The sequence below is a fragment of the Penicillium oxalicum genome, chromosome V (assembly GCF_001723175.1).
Source record: "Penicillium oxalicum strain HP7-1 chromosome V, whole genome shotgun sequence".
Classification (NCBI taxonomy): domain Eukaryota; kingdom Fungi; phylum Ascomycota; class Eurotiomycetes; order Eurotiales; family Aspergillaceae; genus Penicillium; species Penicillium oxalicum.
This window is the reverse complement of record NC_064654.1, coordinates 3,592,170-3,612,392: the sequence shown is the minus strand read 5'-3', so window position 1 is coordinate 3,612,392 and position 20,223 is coordinate 3,592,170. Positions and strand designations below refer to the sequence as shown.

Here is a 20,223-nt window from a genome sequence, read left to right as displayed (position 1 = left end):
ATCATGCTCCCGTCGTCAAGCTTTCTAGAGTGTGAAGACCTGGATGGAAATGCCAAGGTCGGACGGGTCCCTAGGTTTCTATCGACAGAGAGGAGTTCGTCAACTTTGAAATCACGCCGTGGACTGAGAAGAGGAATCCTTCGTTGCTAGGTTCTGGTGGCGCGGGAGATTATGCTCGATTGATCTGTTGATCTTGAAGCATGCCGTGAGCCGCCTTTTCAAAGTGATCCTTCATTAGTAGACGGTATAGGTGAAAACTAGGAACAACACTAACTCGGGACAATTAAAATTCGCTCATTGTATTACAAAACCAGGAGTAACCGAGGATGAAAAAAAAGGGCGCAGACACGATAGGTACAAGAGACATTGATCCTTTTACTTAGACTCCATCAATCGGGCCATGGTGGCCTTGCCAGCTCGACTGTCATTTGCGCGGCCCAGCTCCTCGCTGATCCAGGCGCCAATTCGAGACATCTCTTCCAAGCTGATCCCGGTGTGCATTCCGAGACTGTGAATTGTGTGGACGAGGTCCTCGGTAGAAACGTTCCCGGTAGCACCTTTGGAGTATGGGCAGCCGCCCAATCCTCCGACACTGCTATCGAAGATCCGAATGCCGTGCTCCAGGCCGACGATGGTGTTTACCAAGGCCTGGCCGTATGTATCGTGGAAATGAAGAGCCAGATCGCTATTGGCGATACCGGCCGCCTTGAGGGCCTTCAATAGTTCCAGGGTACGCGGTGCTGTTCCCATTCCGGTGGTGTCGGCCACGGACACCTCATCTGCTCCCATCTCTAACAGAGTTGCGGTGATGTCGGCCACTTTCGACGGGCTCACTTCGGGACCTTCGTAGGGGCAGCCCAGCGCGACCGAGACGTATCCTCGCACGCGGATGTTTTTATTCTTGGCCAAGGCAACAATGGGTTTGATGCGTTCCAATGACTCGGCAATGGTACAATTGGTGTTGGCCTTGGAGAAAGACTCCGTGGCTGCCGCGAACAGGGAGACTTCCGTGGTAGTAGCAGACTGTGAATCCGAGCTGGGCGACCCTGCTGAGACCCCCTTGGCTTCCATGATCTTCACGAGACTCTCCAGTCCCTTGATGTTGGGGACTAAATAATTGTAGGCAATTGTGCTTTGAGATGGCGGGGGGGAGGTCAAAAGGTGTTCACAGATCTCAGCCGTGCTGGCCATCTGCATTCAACAGGTCGGTCAGTGTTTTCTTTCCCCTAGTCTATCAGAACAACGATGGTTCGCTCGAAAACTCCGGGCCAACTTGGTTGATCTTCCTCGGATCTATAAAGATTGCATACCTGCGGCACCCATTTTGCGGGGACAAACGAGCCAGCTTCAATAGTAGTGACACCCGTCTTAGCCAGTCTTCGAATCAATTCCAATTTCGTTTCCATTGAGATGGACTTTTTCTCGTTCTGCAACCCATCACGAGCACCAACTTCGACGATGCGAACATGGTCCGAGGCTAACCGCGATTCGGTCGAGTAGCAGCGTTTGGCAAGAGGCACTCTGAGAGTCGAGAGTAGACGCAAACGAGAGTAACTCGCCATGCTGATAGTCCTGAAGCCCCAGCTTTAGATCAATGGAGAGAGGTACGAGGGTGTCAAGGTGGATTCACGGAAGGAAGCATAGAAAAGCTGATGATGCTGTGAAGAGCAAAGGCGAATGCTACGCGCGGGGGATCGGAGAAAGTCCACCTGACGGACGTAACGGTACGGTATTGAAGGGAGGGGGAGCCTCGGATTGCGGAGAGCGCTTTACCCAAACCGGTCTAGTGAGGAGGTCGATGGCCCCACTCGAAAAAAAAGATCAGAGGGCCACTTGCAGCCAAAGTGATGCTATCCCCTCAGTCCGATAGTGGGGGAGGTTTTTTTTTTATTTGGTCCGAATTCTTCAACACAACAGCAGTCTACACCCACAGAAACATCACACACGACCACAGGGATGGAGGAAGCCACAAACAATGCGGGCAGTCAAATGCGACAGCCCAAGAAGAGGTTTGTCGGTCGGCGCACAGCCGAAGCCCAGTCTCACAAGGATACCTCAAGCCAAGCCGATGTTGAGTCAACGGCTGTACAGACAGGTATGCATGGATTCCGAGGGTCATCCAGAGCCCGTCTCACTAATATCATTGGGAAATTCCTCAGCTGCCCCAAGGAGGACAACTCGAACACTCAACCAAGTCCCCGCGGAGATTCTGGACGACCCCGAGATCCAAGCCGCGATCGAACTGCTGCCCAAGAACTACTCCTTCGAGATCCCCAAGACCATCCACCGCGTCCGCTCCTCAGGTGCCAAGCGCGTCGCACTGCAGTTCCCCGAGGGTCTTTTGATATTCGCCACCACCATTTCGGACATTTTGACTCAATTCTGCCCGGGCATTGAGACCTTGATCATGGGAGACGTGACCTACGGAGCATGCTGTATTGACGATTATACGGCGCGAGCCCTGGGTTGCGACCTGCTCGTCCATTACGCACACAGTTGCTTGATCCCCGTGGACGTGACCAAGATCAAAACGCTGTACATCTTCGTCGACATCAGCATCGACACAAGCCACCTGATCGCTACCCTCGAGCGCAACTTCAAGCCCGGCCAGACCATCGCCACCGTCGGCACCATCCAATTCAACGCCACGCTTCACGGCCTCAAGCCGGTCTTGGAGCGCGCTGGCTTCCGCGTCGTGGTCCCGCAAATCATGCCCTTGTCCAAGGGTGAGATTCTAGGCTGCACCTCCCCTCAGCTGCCAGAATCCGAGATCGACCTTCTCTTATACCTCGGAGATGGCCGCTTCCATCTAGAGTCCGCCATGATTCACAATCCCTCCATCCCAGCCTATCGATATGATCCTTACTCGCGAACACTCACTCGCGAGTCCTACGATCACGACGAGATGCACACCATTCGCCGCGATGCCATCGCCACCGCTAAATCAGCCAAAAAATGGGGCATTATTCTGGGATCCCTTGGACGACAGGGTAACCCCAACACCATGGCCATGATCGAACGTCATCTCGCCGAACGCGGGATCCCCGTCGTCAATCTTCTCCTCAGCGAGATCTTCCCCGGCAAGCTAGCTTCCATGTCCGACGTCGAATGTTGGGTGCAGATTGCCTGTCCTCGACTGAGCATTGATTGGGGGTATGCATTTTCTCGCCCATTGTTGACCCCTTACGAGGCGCTTATTGCTCTCGACGTACGGGAAAATTGGGACAAGGCGAACAAGGGTGTTTATCCGATGGATTTCTATGCCAAGGAAGGTTTGGGCCGAACGAAGCCCGAGCAGGCCATTCGTGCCGCTTAAAGTATACCGGGGAGTGGGAAAAAGTCAACGCATGGATCGGTTCTCCGAAGACGGGGAAAGCTCCAAAATAGAATCAACGGCAGCAGGTCTGGCCTGAGACGTTACACAGTAGAGTTTGAATGAAATGATGAAATGATGACTGCCGATCTTGATTGTCAGGTTCGGCGTCACTGGAAACGTCGCGCTTGTCCAAGTTCATGTGAAAGAAAGCTACTGTAACTCCAGAGGCTCAAATCCCATTTGCTGTATAGGGCAAACCTGCTACGTATTGGAATGATTTATGACGCGGTCAAAGGCCGGGCCGCGCAGGATTGAAGGCCTTCCCTTTGCGGAGGTACGGCTGGAATTCCGGAGAGTTTAATCGAATGTGCTAGCGCTTCGAGGATGTACAAGTGTGGCTCAGTGGCTGGAAGCAGGACCGACGGATGATGATACATGTTTTTCATTCATTTCAGAGGTCACCTCCCTCTCCACACAGGGACACTACCCCCTCACATCATGATACATGGCATACCCAGCAAAGCTCTCTATCCTTTGGCATCGTCCGCGCTGTCTGTATTGAAATCGCTGACACTCCCACGGCGTAAGAAGAGTACGTTCTTGTTTGCCAGATCGTCTGCGTTCCTCTCCGCCGTACGCTCTGCCTGACGCCAGTGGGTTACTGCTTGCTCCACGTCCTCGAACATCTCGAGCGAGTCTTGAATGATGCCGCCCTCGTCGCCATCGCCAGACTGTGTGCTCTCGCGAGAGCCACGCTCATTCATCATGGGAAATGCCGGTCCGAACCCTCGCGCGGGAATAGGGTTGTACATGATGGCGTTAGCAAACATGCGAATCAATTCCTTTTCCAACTGAGCCGAGTTGACAATCGCCTTGGGCGGGACGAGATCCTCGGTTTTTTGTAGCATGAGCATGTTGTTCTTGGATGGCGTCCCAATGCCCGGGGCAGGAGATTCTCCATCGCCAGCCGGGGTGCTGACAGCTTCGGTCGCCACAGCAACCGATTTACTGCCTTGGTGAACCGCAGACTTGATGGACTTCAAATCCTGAGGCCGGTAGATAAGATCATGGTAGCCCGGAGCATCCCGTTCGCTGATGGGCTTGGCGAAGATGGACGCAAGTTTATGAGTTGTGACATCGTTCATGATGGGAGCTGCCGTTCGGTGGAAGCCCCGTGTGCAGAGCACGTACTTGGTGGAGTCAATCCTGGGCTGCTCAAACACAATTGGCTCGTTGTCCAGAGATTCGCTGGCACCGCGCTTTCGCTTTGGTCTCGCCTTTGGAGTTTGATCTTCAACCGCGGTCGCAGACTCTTTATGGCCTGTCGCCGAGCGGGAAGGCTCGCGCGAGACCTCCCTCGAAGCCACAGACCGTCCTCGGCTCTGGATTGAAGCGGAGCTGATGGCTCGATTCCTCCGGGCCGACGAAGCCTTCTCGATTTTGATGGACGGCGTGGCCTTTGAGTCTGCTGCGGCTGCTTGACTGCGCCGGGTGGTTTTCTTCTCACGTGGAGGCGAAATATCCATCGCACCAGGAGACGGCGCTCGCTCACTGATCGGGCTCACATCTTCAGGCCGAGGTCTTGGTGGAGATGCCGGTGATTCGGGGATGCTCAATCTTGGTGTCCTCTTCCACGGGGTAGACGACCCTGGAGTATCAATGGACAGCCGTGGCCGTGAACCCTTTCCCTCTGGGTAGGCCGGAATTACCACACTTGGAGTTTGTGAGTTACGTGAGAACCCACCAGGGGCAGGAGTTTGAACAAGCGGGGTCGTGGGGCCGGGCGTGCTCGGAGCAGCGGATAGTTGAGACGCTCTCGACGGCGCTCTCGCAGGCCCCTGAGGAGGCAGACCGGGTTGCTTGGTGACTGGAGCGGTGGCTGGGACGGTCGTCGCCGGTGAGACTGCCGAATATGGTGAATGTGGAGGCGCTTCAAGTTGCCATTGCTGAAAGCTTGACTGGGTGGGCGTCGGCTGCTGAGACGTAGACAAGGGCACAGTGGTCTTGACCGAAGAAGGCAGTGGGGCTCCAGGACCATGAGCTTGCGGCGCAACTTGCGATGGATGGGGCGGCACAACGCGCGTTGCAACGGGAGTAGAGGGGCCGGGCAGCTGCGTTCTTGGCGCAAGCGGTTGTTGATAGGGATGAGGTGAGCTGTCTTGAGATCTGATGCCCTGAAGAGACGAGGGCTGGCTAATCGCCGTCATGGTGGGTTGAACCTGGGTCTGGGGTCGCTGAGGGTTCGGTAGAGCGGCGGGGGCACTGGGTGCGCTCGGGAGACTAGGTGGATACGACATTCCTGGAGGCCGAGGCTGGTCTGCCGGTGCAGCTTGCGGTAGGGGCTGTCTCGACTCTGCAAGATCGGGAATCCGGGTCACTTGGTCAGGACGTTCCTGGCGGGCCGGTTCCTTCTTCACATCGACATCCATGGACTGTTTGCGCTCGGTTTCTGGCGCTTGCGCAACAGCAGCCGCTGGTCGGGCCGCGGTCGCTCCCTGTTGACCCTCTTTCTGCAACTGTTCAATCTCGCCTTTGATTGCATTGTATCGCTTCTCTTCATCCCGAATCTCTTTCGTGACCAGTTCCTTGTACCGCGCGTACAGGCGGGCGACCAGGTCTGGGATCAAGGTCGCATGCGAAGGCCCGTCAGGGAGTCCGTCCGGTCGAGGGCTAGAGATTTTCCGTTTCTTGAAATTGTTCAAGCCGTAATTATCGGGGATCCGGCCATTAGCACCGGTCGAGATGGCGTCGCGATCAAACCCATCACGGAGCAGTGATGCGTACAGGTCCTCGAGAGCCTCTGGACTGAGACGATCTGCACTGAAGGCTACATTTTCGCGCACCAGGGAGTTGTTGCTGAGGAATTTGGAGATGGACGTGAAATTGGCGGGCGGCTCGTTGGAGGCGGCGAGCGTTTGGAAAAAGAGCAGAGACTCAAACGGGGTATACGCCGATAAGGGAGGCATCCCCCATTGCCCGCCAAATCGGCCACAAGCGGTATGCACTTTAGATATGGGGGCCAGGATGTTGGTGGTGGTGGCGGTGGATGGAGGGGAGAAAGCGCGAGACAGACGGGCGATGAAAGGCGCGAAAGGCGCGTGTGCCGGATGTGGTGGGTGTGTGGAATGGCGCGCAGACCCTCTGGAGGGACGGGGAGACGGCACGGAGGACCTGCAGGGCGGCCGGGGAAGAGAGACCTGTTGAGCTCAGAGGTCTCAATGAGAGGGATCCGAAGGGAAGATAGAGTCGGATGCGGTATCGATGGCCAAGAGTACTCTGGATGACGTGGCAGAGAAGCTTGAAAGGCCAGGCGGATGGCGATGAAGGAGCCTGCGAGTTGGAGTTGAGGATGGATGAAAATGGTGTCTTTTCTCCCCTTCGAAAGGCAGTAGAAATTCCCAAGTCCAAGACGGGAACAGGTCCCAAAGGAAAGTGCAGGTATAGAGGGTACGGTACCGACCGTGTGAGATACCAGATTTGCAGCTCATCTTTGCGTGGGCAAACGTTCGTCTGGATCCGGATTTACAAGACCGTACGGTAAGATCGTGGTGTCACGTGGTTTTTGCGTATCAGGCAGTCAAGGCGCGAAGGCCATTGGACCCGGTGTCAGTCACATGCACACATTCTTCGCTCGGTGAGGATGTAATGAGAACACCAAGGACATGACATCTCAGCAGAGACGCCCTGAGAAGTTGATGCAGAATGCATTTGGAGGCATTGGCCACATCAATTTCCTTTTGGTCTTTTGGTAGACCCCATTGAGGTACCGGTGGTACAGAACTGGAATCCATAGGTGCACGTTCATGTGTATTGCCATAAAAAGGGTCCAGTGCCAGAGCGGACTGCATCCGATATGTATGGGTCTTGCCCGTCGATTTGGTCCCAAAGTGGGAAATGAAACCTTCCAATTGCTTCCCTTCCATACCCTGCTCAGGCCAGTTGGAGAGCTCAAACGATCAACCTGGACATCCACCCAGAGTCCCGACATGAGGAACGTGCCTTGACCAAGTTGTGGTTGTTGTGCGTACATATGTCCTACAGGCCCCATCATACCCGACAAACATAGTATGTCTATAGACTGTCGAGGATCAGTTGTAGAGCTATGTACGGGTGTGCAATGGCTGCCCCACGCCTTCTTCCTATGACTTTTGACACTAGATCTTCGGTTGGTCTGTGCCACCGACAGGTCAAAATCACAAGAACATGCGACGGAGACTGATCGCTGATTCTCAAGTGGGTGGTTGACCACCTGGAGAGTCCCAATGGATGATAGATGTGCATACGTAGTTTAGAGATGGACGGATGACACCCGCGCTAGGTAAGAATGTCGAGGATGCGTCCTCGGAAAAGCGCTTTTTGTGGGTTGTGGATTAGTATTGAACCATATCAAGGGGCAATTTGGGGCTGAAATGGTTCATGTTTGACTACCTGGTTGAAGTTGGAATCTCTACGCCTGTGTAGAAATGTCGTTAAGGTAACCGGGAGCCTGGGATACTTAGGAGGTAAATGAACTGCCGACCCAACTGGGTTGGATTCATAGGTAGATTCTGGGTAGGGGCAGTATATCGGTAGATAATACGATCAAGTACTGCCCGTAGTAGTCTGATAGGCACAGTAGGACACCTTCAGCGATGATGCACAGAGCAGGTTTCTTGTTCCCATTACTCTTCAAGTCATGTCATCTGCAGAGCTGCAGATGATACAAGCTCGTAACCTGTCCCCTTTGATCGACTCTCGCCAACGAAATGGATTGGCTATACTGCTAGTTAATTTTCTGATGGTATAGTCAAAAATGCCCGCTTGATCTTCCAGCATCATCACTGGCTATACCATCCACACCTTGTCAATCACAGACGCCTCTCTTCAAGTTCTCGGTTCCCGCAAACCATTCTTCCAGGTCCATCCCACCATGAAGGCCCAGGGGGTAGTGGACGACCGGGCGCAGTGGACACTGTCGGCTGTCCAGTGCCCACTGGACAGGGTTTGCCCCCTTTTCCCTCAGGGATGGTTTTGGTTTCTTCTCCATCCAAGTTGGCTCCATGTGTGGGTCTATCAATCCAGAAGATGGCCTTCTCATCATGTTGCCGGTGGAAAGGTTCCTGGAGCGGATGAGCCCCCCTGAAGGCCCAAGGGGGAGAGTGGGCACTGAGCACCCACCGCCCAAATCATCGTGAGCCACTTCCGCTTGGGAACCTTTTTGGGACCCGAGAAAGAAGCTTTAAAATGATTCTTGAGGATCCCAAGGCTCCACCGGAACAAATCACGATGCACATCAGACGCTCCTCCCCTTGGCTTGCCCCCCGTTCATGAGACGAGGTGATAGTCATGGCCAAACAGTGATCACCCCACCCCCTTGTAATACCGTAACCCGTCCCCTTGCAGTCAGAGCGTCATTGGAACATCGGTATCATGTTTGACTCCTGAGCCGCTTCAGGGACAGTAAAGTGATATCAGATCCCGGCCAAACCGAATCGACATTGATTGGGGTTGGACTGAAAGAACAGTTGATTTGCTCGGCGGGAAGTCGGAAACCCTGCAGACCTGCGGCATCGTGTTCGTGTTTCGTTACCTGCAATGGGAGAATGCCATCCGTCCACCGAGAGTTCAAACACCCGGACCTGAGGTGATGACGAAGGGGAGGAAGGAGGTCCAGTGAGATGGCGCTGTCACAAGTGCGAAGATCTCAGGGTCCGACGTGAACAATGTCAATGCCTACCTGCACCCTCGACGCACAACCTCGAATCCAGTAGTCAGTTACAGTATGTAAAACAGATGATACCCGAGAGCCCAGAAAAAAAAAAAAAAGAAAAAGCGACTCAATTTGCGACAAGTTTACAAAGTATGCTGGTCCCCCCCCTGGTAGACAGGTCCATTCCTCCTCACTGGTGATTCTTCTTGTCTTTTTCCCCCTCCCCGTCATCCGATTGCTCTGCCCGGACTGCTTGATCAGACGTGGAAAATCTCTCCCGCAAAGGTTGGAAGTTCCTTCTTCGCGCCCGTTGCTGCCTTCTCCAGGTGAGGGGGGGGGGGGGGGCGCTTTCGGTCGAGCTGCGCTCCCCTGACCGGCGACGCGGGTGTCCCCATGCTCGGGCTAGGATGAAGAAGTATACCTGCCACTGATCAAGCTGGCTAATTGGAATCTCGTCGACAGTTTAATTTCCCGGACGAGCATCTCCCCGCCCCCTGAGATCCGTCTTGCGATCATTCTAGTCACCTTCTGTAAAGCCGACCTTATCGACAGAGGACACTTCTCTCTACTCTTCAGTCCACGTTGTCTACGACCAGGCGGTGCTTCGGTGCCCCGCCCAACACGACACAAGCCTCTCCTTTGCTCTCCCGCCCCTTTTCGGCCACCCGACGCGTATCGCGCAACGAGCATCCGCTCACGATCACCATGACCATGTCTGACGCGGAGATGGATCGAGAGTGGAAGCCCTCGAGCAAAGTCCGCCCACAATCGTGCGTGTTGCTGTTTTTCCCTCTCCCCCGTCTCCCCCCCCCTGGAGGATCCCCCCAGGGTTGCGCTTCTCGATCTTTGGCCGTTGACCTCCTGTAGAACAATGGCTCAGGCCTTTTCCTCGGCGCTGGACAGCGCATTCATGCTCGACAGTGATGTCAACCACCTGTCGTTGACAATTGATCAGAAGTGAGTGTCATGCGATAACACGGAAAGGGACCGCCACGGCCCATCCTGTGTGGCCCAGCAGATTCACCCCCTGTCGCATCCGAGACTGACGGGCAGTCGCATGATTGCCAGGAAGCAACAGATGGCGATCCAGACACGAGAACTCGAGTATCTGCAAGCGCGAATTCGCGAGGCCGAGGAACGACTCCAGGCTCAGGCTCACAACCCCTCCGCATCGGCATCTCAGGCAGGCCGAGTCACGGGAGAGCAGGGTCGGCCAAGCGGTGAGTTGGGGGTGATCGGAGCCCGGTCTCCGGCTCAATCTCTCCCGATCCGGACCGGGTAGACACTCGAGAAACGGCGCAGCGACTGATCTGGCTTTCTTCGATCTCGACAGGTAGCCGAGAGCCATCGAGCCGCGGCGCACGGCAGTGCGAGAACCCGGTCCAGACCAGTCGTTCCTGACCGCTCCATTGAACCTTTTTTTTGTTTCCTTTGCCTCGAGAGACTCTAGGCTCTCTCGACTTTTTTATTTTTATTTTTTTGGGGGGAAGGGAGGGAGGAAATGCCCTGTTTATATATACACCTATTATACCTGTTGATCCTAAGCTCAGCCTCAAAAGCTGTCGGAACTGGACTTGCGGAGGGAGACGGCGAACAGAAGCAACACATCCCTGTTGCAGAGATATCCCGGTCGGCGCATTTGGGTCACGGTCCGTGTCCCTGGGTTGGTTGTTGATTGTTGGTTTTTGATTTTTTTTTGACCTTTTAACTCTTTCTCACTCAATATGAGCCCTTTCTTCTCATTGGGTGGTCAATGTATCACATCACGTGCTGATGGTTTATGGAAAGGGGAACGTCACCTGGTTGTCAGGTTGCTCAGGCACGCCGAGGTCTTCTTCCTGGATCTCACGTTTTTTTTTTTTTTTTTCGGATCCTAGTTCGTGATTCTTGGAATCGGCCGCTTTGCCAGACAGGCACCCGGGGGGAGCTTATCCTTCAAGCTTTCTGCAATTCATGATTTGTTCTCCAGCTCCTACACCTGCAGAGAGTGGGAACTTGGCGCTGGTCATTGCAGGAAGGAGAGGTGAGGACGAGGCCATCTCAGTGGATGCCTGTGAGCATGGCAACCGTATGCCACAGCAATGTCAAGTAGAAGTCAGGCAGCGTCTTTCGTTGGGTAAGCATATACAAATCCTGGGCTCATCGGGGGCTTCGGTCTCCTTGGCTCCTCATTGTCAAATCGGCGGTCATCCATGTTGGCCTGGATGATCACAACGGTCCGCAACTTTCATGACCATGTCCGGTCTGACCTCCAGCCCCACCCCTTCCCCTTCCTTTCCTTCTCTCCCTCTCTCTTTATCTTCATTTACAGAACTGCATCGTACAGATTGAATGACGCAGCTGAAGAGGTTTCCAGAAGTCTTGTGTCTCAGATGAGCTCAATCCGAGTTCTTCCCCTCGCTTGTTCGGTTTCTCCGCAGTCCGCAAGTCGAGATCCCCATGGACTGCTGCGCAGGGGCCAATCACCCGCCCGCACCGACCGCAGCAACGCCGCCAGCTCCACTCAGTGCCGTCATCGTACCCTTTGCCTTGGCCTGCGTGGTCGCTGCATATCCTGCATCTGCATCAGTTGCACCTCTGCACGCTCACCCAGTAAACACTGGGATGCAAAAACGCCCGTATCCGTGGACAGGACCGGATGGGCTGTAGATACAGCTTTTTCGAGTCCCCCTTGTGTCAGACTTGGATATTCCATTATGACAGAATCCAGTCCCTTCGTTTACACGGTAAGTGACAAAATGTAGTGGGAGGCCATGAGTAAACCAGCGTCTGTACTCGTAGTGGAGCTGTCACTCGGACCTGACTTCTCCGTTCTGTCACCGTCTAGGCCCTGCGAATCGGGAATCCGAACGGCGTTGTGAGATGCTTTGCGCACTTGGCTGGACGCTAAGCCCAGACGCTGATTCTGTTGCGCCCCCCAGGTCAACAAGTCCCCAAAACTTGGTTGACCGGTCGCTGGGGGCGTGAGCAGAACTTGGTAACTGGTCCAATTCGGTCACTGGATCCCCAGGCTCGTGGTCCCTGGGTACATCATGATTGATAGCCTGGCCTGTACTTGGCCCAAGTACTCTGGTGTGACAAGGTGTGAGATGTCACTCGTATCTCAAATCTGGTGGTGCTGGGCTCAGACAAGGTACGACTCCAGCGGATGATAGCAGGTACCCTGTGAAGGAAACCCAGTCCAGTCCGGTTGACGGAGGAGAACCGCCTCCCCCGATAAGGTCTCTGCCCCTCCGCACCTTTTTTTAGCGTCTGGCTCATCCATCCCTCTTCTTCGTTTGTCCCGGCTGCTTTCTTTCTCTCTCTCTCTCTCTCTCTCTCTCTCTTTTCTTTTTCCCCCTCCTTCCCTCTCGCGCTCTTCCCTGTCTCCCTCACGCCATTGCTTGCTGCATCTGGGGTTCATCATCCCTCTAGTGCGACCAATTGCTTCTGCTCGTGGGATCTAATTGCAGCTTGCACGGTCAAATCCTCAGCTCCGCAACCCGGGTCCACCTTCATCATGGTCCTGATCGACAAGCAAGAGTACATCACGCAAGAAGAGAAGCGTCTTCAGGAGGATCGGGAGCGCACTCGCTACTGGAAGAAATGGGGTCCTTATGTCGCGGAGCGTCAATGGGCAACGGGTAAGTCCTGGGAAGAGGGGTTTTTCGGATCGGGCCATTGGGCCTGGTCGGCGGGGCGTGCGGACTGCGGGCTAATGACTTCATCGATTCGAGGAAACAGTGCGCGAGGATTATTCGTAAGTGACACCGTGGGAAAGAAGAAGCAGAGCAGAAGACGGAACTATTTCTCTCCCCAACCGGCTCTGAATTGGGTTTGACAGCAGCGCTAACATTAAAATTGTTTGCAGTGAGGATGGTGATGCGTGGAGCTGTAAGTTTGCTTGAGTCCATACCCGGAGCTCGGGAGACCGAGGCTGACACGACGGAATGGAATAGATTTCACCCACGACCATGCGCGGTCGCGAGTCTTCCGTTGGGGTGAAGATGGTATTGCTGGTGTCTCCGACACCCACGGTCTCCAAAACATTGCCTTTTCGTTCTGGAACGGCGAAGAGTGAGTCTACTTGCCAGATCAAAACGAGGAGCGCCCTTCCGGTCGAGCGTTGTCTAACAGTCTGCGACCCCAACTAGTGACTTCCTCAAGGAGCGTCTCTTTGGTCTCTCCAACCCCCAGGGAAACCACGGTGAGAGTATCAAAGAGTGCCACTTTCACGTGGACAACACCCCGACGGTAATTTTCGAACCCCGTCTACCCGACAACTTTTTTATTTGGTCTTTGCCACCGAACCCTAACATGTCATTTCTGTACAGCATTCATACATGAAATTTTTGTACAAGTATCCCCAGAGAAAGTTCCCTTACCAGGACCTGATTGATGAAAATGCCAAGCGCACCCGACTGGAGCGTGAATACCAGCTCCTCGACACCGGCATCTTCGAGGACAACCGGTACTGGGATATTTTCATCGAGACGGCCAAGGAGAGCGACAACGAAGAGGAATTGATCTTCCGTGTGATTGCATACAACCGCGGCCCCGAGCCGGCTCCTCTGCACATCATTCCGCAAGTCTGGTTCCGAAACACCTGGTCCTGGGGCGCTGAGAAGGACAAGAAGAAGCCGAGCCTGAAGCAGGATGGCGAACGCGTCGCCAAGTCCGATCACTACAAGCTGGGTGAGCGATACGCGTGCTTTGCGCCCTCCCCTCCCGTGGGATCCAGCGAAGAAGACATTCAGCCCAGAATGCTCTTCACCGACAACGAAACCAACCACAAGAAGCTCTGGGGCACCGAGAACGACACTCCCTACGTCAAGGATGGCTTCCACCGTCACATCGTGGAGGAAGAGAAGGATGCGGTGAACCCCGCCAATGAGGGTACCAAGATGGCGGCGTGGTATGCATTCGACAAAGGCGAGGGTGTTCCTCCCGGCGAGTGTGCCGTGGTGCGATTCCGCTTCTCTCGCAACAAAGTAGAATTCGTTGACGAGGAAGTTTTGGACGACGTGATCGAGCAGCGCCGTGCTGAGGCGGATGACTTCTACTACCGCATCAGCCCCCTCCCCATGAGTGACGATCTGCGAAATATCCAGCGTCAGGCCTTCTCCGGCATGATGTGGTGCAAGCAATACTACAACTTCATCTGGGATCAATGGAGCAACGGTGACCCAGGCGAGATCCCCCCTCCGGCGGGCCGCAAGGGCATCCGCAACGAGCAATGGCGGCATCTGCATATCGACGATATTCTGTCCATGCCTGATTCGTGGGAGTACCCCTTCTTCGCTGCATGGGACACCGCTTTCCACTGTATTCCCTTGGCGATGATTGATCCCGACTTTGCCAAGAAGCAATTGGACCTGCTCACGCGAGAATGGTACATGCATCCTAACGGTCAGTTGCCCGCCTACGAGTGGAACTTTGGCGATGTCAATCCGCCAGTGCATGCATGGGCTGTGTTCCGCACCTTCAAGATCGAGCGCAAGATGTACGGCCGTCAGGACTTGGACTTCCTCGAGCGAGTCTTCCAGAAGCTGCTCCTCAACTTCACCTGGTGGGTGAACCGTAAGGACTCGGACGGCAAGAACGTCTTCGAGGGTGGTTTCCTGGGTCTTGATAACATTGGTCTGTTCAACCGCTCCGAGCCTCTGCCAACGGGTGGTGTTCTGGAGCAGGCAGACAGCACCGGCTGGATGGCTTTCTATTGTCTGACCATGATGAACATTGCTTTGGAGCTGGCCAAGCACCGCCGTACATACGAAGACAGTGAGTTTGACCTACCTTCGCCACAAACAATGCCTCATACTCACCATATCTGTAGTTGCATCCAAGTTCTTTGAGCACTTCATCCTGATCAGTGATGCTTTGACCTACCGTTCCGGGGAGGACAGCATCAAGTCTCTGTGGAACGAGGAAGACAAGTGAGTTCCTTTTAACCCCCCCCCTCAACAGTCCTCTCGCCACTTTCTCATCAGTCCGCCGTTGTACTGACCCTTCAAGCTTTTACTACGACGCTATTTCCTACGGTGGCCCCTGGACACAACAGTTGCCCGTTCGATCCCTTGTCGGTCTTATCCCGCTGTACGCCGTGCTCACTCTTGAGCCGGAGATCATCAAGAAGTTTCCCTCATTCAAGCGCCGCGTCGACTGGTTTATCGAGCACAAGTCCGACGTGGCTGAGCGTAACATTGCCAGCATGAAGACCCGTGGGAAAGACGACCGCCTTCTCTTGTCTTTGGTCAGCAAGGACCGCCTGGAGAAGATTCTCCGACGTATGTTGGATGAGACCGAGTTCCTGGCTGAGCACGGTATCCGCTCCATGTCCAAATACCATGAGGAGCACCCATACTCCATGGAAGTCAACGGTCAGACTTTCAAGGTTGGCTACGTGCCTGGTGATTCGGACAGCGCTCTGTTTGGCGGTAACAGCAACTGGCGTGGTCCCATCTGGCTCTGTGTCAACTTCCTGCTTGTGGAGTCTCTGCTCCGCTTCTACATGTTCTACGGTGATTCATTCAAGGTGGAGTGTCCCACTGGGTCTGGCGACTACATGCACCTGGGCCACGTCGCCGAGGAGCTGCAGCACCGCATGCAACATCTGTTCGCTCGCAACGACGAAGGTCGTCGTGCCATCAACGGTCAATCCGATCTGCTTGACTTGACGAGCACTGGAAGGACTACCTGTGGTTCAACGAGTTCTTCGACGGCGACACCGGTCGTGGTCTGGGTACATCTCACCAGTGTGGCTGGACCGGTTTGATCGCCAAGATCATCCATGATACTGGGTAAGTAGCATCACCATATGCGTGTTCAAACAAATCTCTCTTTTGTGCCCCATTGGCAATCGCTAACGCTGCCCTGAAACCTGAACAGTCTCAATTGCCGTCTGCCACAGACTCCCCGATCTCCCTTCGATGCCGCCTCGCATTACTTCGACGACATGTTCACCCGCACCGGTCGTCGTCGCACCCCGGACCGTCCCTTCATCCGCCGCTCATCGACCACACGCTCAATCGGCAACCGGAGTGACTTCAACTCCACCATCACCGGTGACGCCACCCCCACCGTCCACCGGCTTCGACGAGGATGGCAACAGCAGGCCGATCAGCCGCCAGGGCAGTGCTGTTGTCTTCTCAAAATGGTCACGACGACGAGCACTTGCACAATTACGTGGCCAGCCAGTTGCAGCGCGTTCGGAGCTCGGCGTCTATTGCTGAGCATTATGAGGACGAGTTGGAGACACACGCTGACAAGCAGAACGGTGACTCCTGAGCTCTGATGTCATTGAATCGCACCCGAGAAAGACTCGTCCTGGTATAAATGAGGCGCAGGTGATAAAATGGATACAATGAGGGTGTCAAATTGTGAGATGAAACGAGGGACCATTGAACCCGATGGGCATAGAAGTGGAGATATACAGTATGATACTTAATAGAATTCTACTATTTTTCTTTCTTTCTTTTTTTTTCTGCTGAGATCAAAGCCAAAAAGACCCATGTCTTGTACAGGTCTCTAATCTCCAGTTTTTCAATCCACAGCCCTGTGTCCTCGAGGAAGGTGGGCCAGGAACTTGTACCAATCCCGTTGGCATTCAGTGTCTAAACCATCTATATACCATCGGTCTCCGATCGGTATACCGTATCTGTAAATACTAGATGAAGCTGTTCCCAGCTCGCACGATCTACCTTGACAATAAGTAAGGGTTTTAGGTTGGCCTCCTCTTCCTTCCATTACTTCAGCACCATCTTCGAAACGCAGCTGTCTCAAATTATCGCCGGACACAGCACTTGACCCAGCTGATGAACTCTCATCGTACCGATTATCATGATGCCTATCTCTGGAACACATACCACTTTGTTCGGGCCTCCGTCAGCAAGACGCCCCAAGCCGCTGGGTGCCATACTCTCTACTCAGTGGAGATTCACTGCAACATTTCATACTGCTTCGCCTCCAACACCGGTTGCGCGAAACTGCAGCATCAACAGTGAAAGTGACATAGCAGAAAGAAGCAGATTAGCTCCAATCGGACGATGCTTAAAGCAACCGCCTTTGCTCAGCCAGGAGGGATATGACACGGTCAGCTTAGAGGTCATCGACCTCCTGAAAGGTGGTGATGGCTATAATTCTCAAGTATTCACGGTCCGGTAACTAGACTTTGAGTCAACCAGGTCAAAATATCTACCTCTCAAAGGAACAGTACTCGTTGCCAAAGTATACGATCCACTTTCTTTCAATGATGACGAAGGATACCTTAACCTATGCCTCTGCATGGACAGATACCATACTCATGAAACCGATTCATACATAGCCCTTGACGAATTTCAAGGTCAAGGGATTCCAAAATACTACGGTTCATTTTCCTTGAAACTATCTGTGAATTCGATCCACACCAGGACAAGTTCGAATGATCCTAGTCGAGAATATCAACGGTTTTTACAATAGCAGATAGCAAGCCGAACGAAGTTTCCACATCCACCCCTCGACTCTTAGTACGGTCAATTATTAACCTTGAAACCCGAATCTTTGAAAAAAAAAAAAAAAGACATTTGCCTCACCGATCTCGCAGCACGAAAGATCATTATACGCGCTACTGCTCCCGATAGCGACAGACCGGACATCGTGACGATTGATTTCGACCACGCTCTGTTCAATCGCAGACGAGATGATCCTCTATGTGTCCAGCAGGACAATTTTTAAGGAGAGTACATTTTCTCCGGCCCTTCGATGAAAGAGATCTAGAGGCAAGGCGGACTCGTTCTCAGATTGGATTGATTGGGAGTGGGATTCCTTCCACCCAGGAATGCGTGAACGATGGCCGGACGAATAAGATGTCCCTGCGGGAGAAATTCCACAGGTTGAAGTCTTGGAGTATCGATGAGTCTACTGCGTATGATCACAATCCGTGATTGGACGGCTTTAGCTCTTCTTCAAATATGATAGGTAGAGCGAGATGATAGATGATATCTTGTCCTATTCACTGGGCAGGGCTGGATATTGAAGTCTCCTTCCATATACTTTACCTACTACCCTGGTGCGCAACCTCGGTGATGAAAGACCGGACGTTTTTCACGTGATCGACAACTGCCCACTCATATAGATGGATCTTTTTTTTTCTGTCTTTTTTTGAATAATTCTTCCTGTCAGTCAAAAATTGGTCTGGGACACTATTCTATTTGACGCCGAGCTTGTAAACACAACCGTCTGATAAAGTGGTATGCCAAACTTCCGGGCTGATGTAGGCATCGAACCACCGGGTACCAAAGAGGGGTAGTACTTGATGTATTCTCACCACCTGATTGACTTATGACTCTTAAATCCGAAGCCAGAAATGTAGTAGCTCCATGAACACCTAACCCGAATGAATGCAGGACATTTAAGCGACGGCTCGCTGCGATGTGTGTGACGGTTGGAAAAAGCGGCCATTTCTGGGCGCGAGAAGCTGTGATCCATATTCGGCGTCGTCTCTGTAGATCGCTTTTGTTCTGGTTGATTAATAGAGATACATATGGAGAGCAATGGAATGATCTGCTCTAGGAGAGGGAGATAGAGATATAAATAAAAGGAGATCTGTAGCAGGCCAGACGAGATACTTTCTTTCTAGCATAAAGAGCTCACGAGAGAATGTGACATCAACGATCTGGCCTGGACCGGCTTTGCAGGGGAAAGGGATGTTTTCTTTTCTTTTGGTCAATTTGATAAAAAAAAAAGATTCATCGACGCTACCGTTCAAACGCGAGACGGGATTATGATGCTGAATATATGAATCTAACCCAACTACTTCTTCTCTCCACATAGGGAGAAATGCTCTCGCTCTCGCTCTTCTCTTGGTCCGACTGGTAATGGTGGTGCTATTTTACATTTAGAGGGCATCGGTCAGAGCCTTGTTCATCTTGGCGATCTTGGAGGAAACGCTCAGGTCGATAGTGCGGTCACCGATCTCAACGACAAGTCCACCAACAAGGTCGGGGTTGACCTTGGTGATAACCTTGAGCTTCTTGCCCTGGCTGAACTCGGACTTGGCAACGGCCTTCTCGAGGCGAGAGATGGTCTTGGCATCAAGTTCCTGTGAGGTTTGAGTTAGCTCACTCGATTCAAGATTTGATGTTGTTGGATAATCTGTCCGAGAACGGAAGGCAAAAACAGAGTGAAAACAATGCCCTCAACGCACCTGAGCGGAAGTGATGTTCAGCTCAACCTCACCACGGTGAGCACCCATCAGGGTGTTGAACTTCTCGCAAACACCCTCGAGGGAACCAAGACGGTTGTTCTCGGCCAAGGTCTGGAGGAAGTTCTTGAGGATGTCGCCCTTGTCGGCACCGGCGAGCTTGTGGAGCTCCTTGATGATCTCCTGCTTGTCGGCCTGGGAGAGAGTGGGGGCACCGAGGATGGTGACCAGCTTGGGATCGGCCTTCAAGGTCTGGCCGAGGGAAGCCATAGCCTTGGCGGTCTGCTCGAGAGCAGAGGACTTGGAGGAAGCAGTGTACTAGATAGCGATGGGGGGTTAGAAAATGATCATGACTCTCTCATCCTGTGCCGTTTTTTTTCGTCCCGTCTGCCCGCCTCCCCTGCCATGAGTCTGTCGGAGTCTCTGCCCACATGCTGCCTTGTTGAGCCTCCTCCACCCCTCGTTCGCGATATTGGTCGTCCAAGTCACAGGAGAGGGAGAGCTTCTCAGCGGCAGCCTCGTCGCAGCGAGAGGGGTTCGGCACAAGGGACCTGTCACGGGCGAACGGAACTCCAACACACAGAGACGAATTTCTTCGAAGAGGGCTATGTGCATACCAGAGCAGTAGCGTAGGTGCCGTCAACGCCGAACAGGGCGACGGGAGGGCGAACGTCCTGGGCCGGAGTGGCATAGGTGCGCAGGCCATTGAAGGCCGGGCGGGCGACCGAGAACTGCTGGGCGGCGCGCAGGCCGGAGCGGGCGACACGAGCGGACATCATCGTGCAATTGATTATGGAGGAATCCTCGGGGGGAACAAGGCGGCGACCAAGAACTGGAAATGGAGGAAGATACGAGCGTCAATCGGGTTTGCTGGCGTCGTGAGTGCAGGTTGAGAGTTGCAGGTCCGACTTCTTCCCGAGTCACGTGGGGAGTGTCGCTGAGGTAATCCGTCTCCTGCCGGGAGTCTTCCCAACTTGTCGAAGTTCCTGAATCCGACTGAACGTATCCGACGGGCGGAACGGGAGAACACGCCTGTCGTTGAAGAAGCCTCCCCTAGTG

General features: G+C 53.7%; 6 protein-coding genes across 6 annotated transcripts; 3 read left to right on the top strand and 3 right to left on the bottom strand.

The window, feature by feature from the left end:
* Positions 1 to 375: 375 nt before the first annotated feature.
* POX_e07264 (Hydroxymethylglutaryl-CoA lyase) lies at positions 376 to 1,562 on the bottom strand (the record flags this gene model as incomplete). The annotated part of the gene is made up of 2 exons (XM_050116071.1): positions 376 to 1,191; positions 1,311 to 1,562. 2 exons carry the CDS (start codon positions 1,560 to 1,562, stop codon positions 376 to 378), a joined length of 1,068 nt encoding a protein of 355 aa, XP_049968531.1.
* Positions 1,563 to 1,956: 394 nt separating this feature from the next.
* Positions 1,957 to 3,316, top strand: POX_e07263 (2-(3-amino-3-carboxypropyl)histidine synthase subunit 1; the record flags this gene model as incomplete). The annotated part of the gene is made up of 2 exons (XM_050116070.1): positions 1,957 to 2,095; positions 2,160 to 3,316. The coding sequence occupies 2 exons, from the start codon at positions 1,957 to 1,959 to the stop codon at positions 3,314 to 3,316; spliced, it is 1,296 nt and encodes a 431-aa protein (XP_049968530.1).
* A 527-nt stretch (positions 3,317 to 3,843) lies between these two features.
* On the bottom strand, positions 3,844 to 6,282 carry POX_e07262 (uncharacterized protein; the record flags this gene model as incomplete). Its single annotated transcript, XM_050116069.1, has 1 exon — positions 3,844 to 6,282. The coding sequence occupies one exon, from the start codon at positions 6,280 to 6,282 to the stop codon at positions 3,844 to 3,846; it is 2,439 nt and encodes an 812-aa protein (XP_049968529.1).
* A 3,428-nt stretch (positions 6,283 to 9,710) lies between these two features.
* Positions 9,711 to 10,287, top strand: POX_e07261 (uncharacterized protein; the record flags this gene model as incomplete). Its single annotated transcript, XM_050116068.1, has 3 exons — positions 9,711 to 9,775; positions 9,873 to 9,962; positions 10,059 to 10,287. 3 exons carry the CDS (start codon positions 9,711 to 9,713, stop codon positions 10,285 to 10,287), a joined length of 384 nt encoding a protein of 127 aa, XP_049968528.1.
* Positions 10,288 to 12,504: 2,217 nt separating this feature from the next.
* Positions 12,505 to 16,278, top strand: POX_e07260 (uncharacterized protein; the record flags this gene model as incomplete). The annotated part of the gene is made up of 10 exons (XM_050116067.1): positions 12,505 to 12,628; positions 12,729 to 12,744; positions 12,856 to 12,878; positions 12,944 to 13,061; positions 13,139 to 13,238; positions 13,319 to 14,765; positions 14,821 to 14,920; positions 15,000 to 15,726; positions 15,768 to 15,784; positions 15,873 to 16,278. 10 exons carry the CDS (start codon positions 12,505 to 12,507, stop codon positions 16,276 to 16,278), a joined length of 3,078 nt encoding a protein of 1,025 aa, XP_049968527.1.
* A 2,580-nt stretch (positions 16,279 to 18,858) lies between these two features.
* POX_e07259 (ATP synthase subunit 5) lies at positions 18,859 to 19,943 on the bottom strand (the record flags this gene model as incomplete). Its single annotated transcript, XM_050116066.1, has 3 exons — positions 18,859 to 19,062; positions 19,168 to 19,482; positions 19,782 to 19,943. The coding sequence occupies 3 exons, from the start codon at positions 19,941 to 19,943 to the stop codon at positions 18,859 to 18,861; spliced, it is 681 nt and encodes a 226-aa protein (XP_049968526.1).
* Between the last annotated feature and the right edge of the window lie 280 nt (positions 19,944 to 20,223).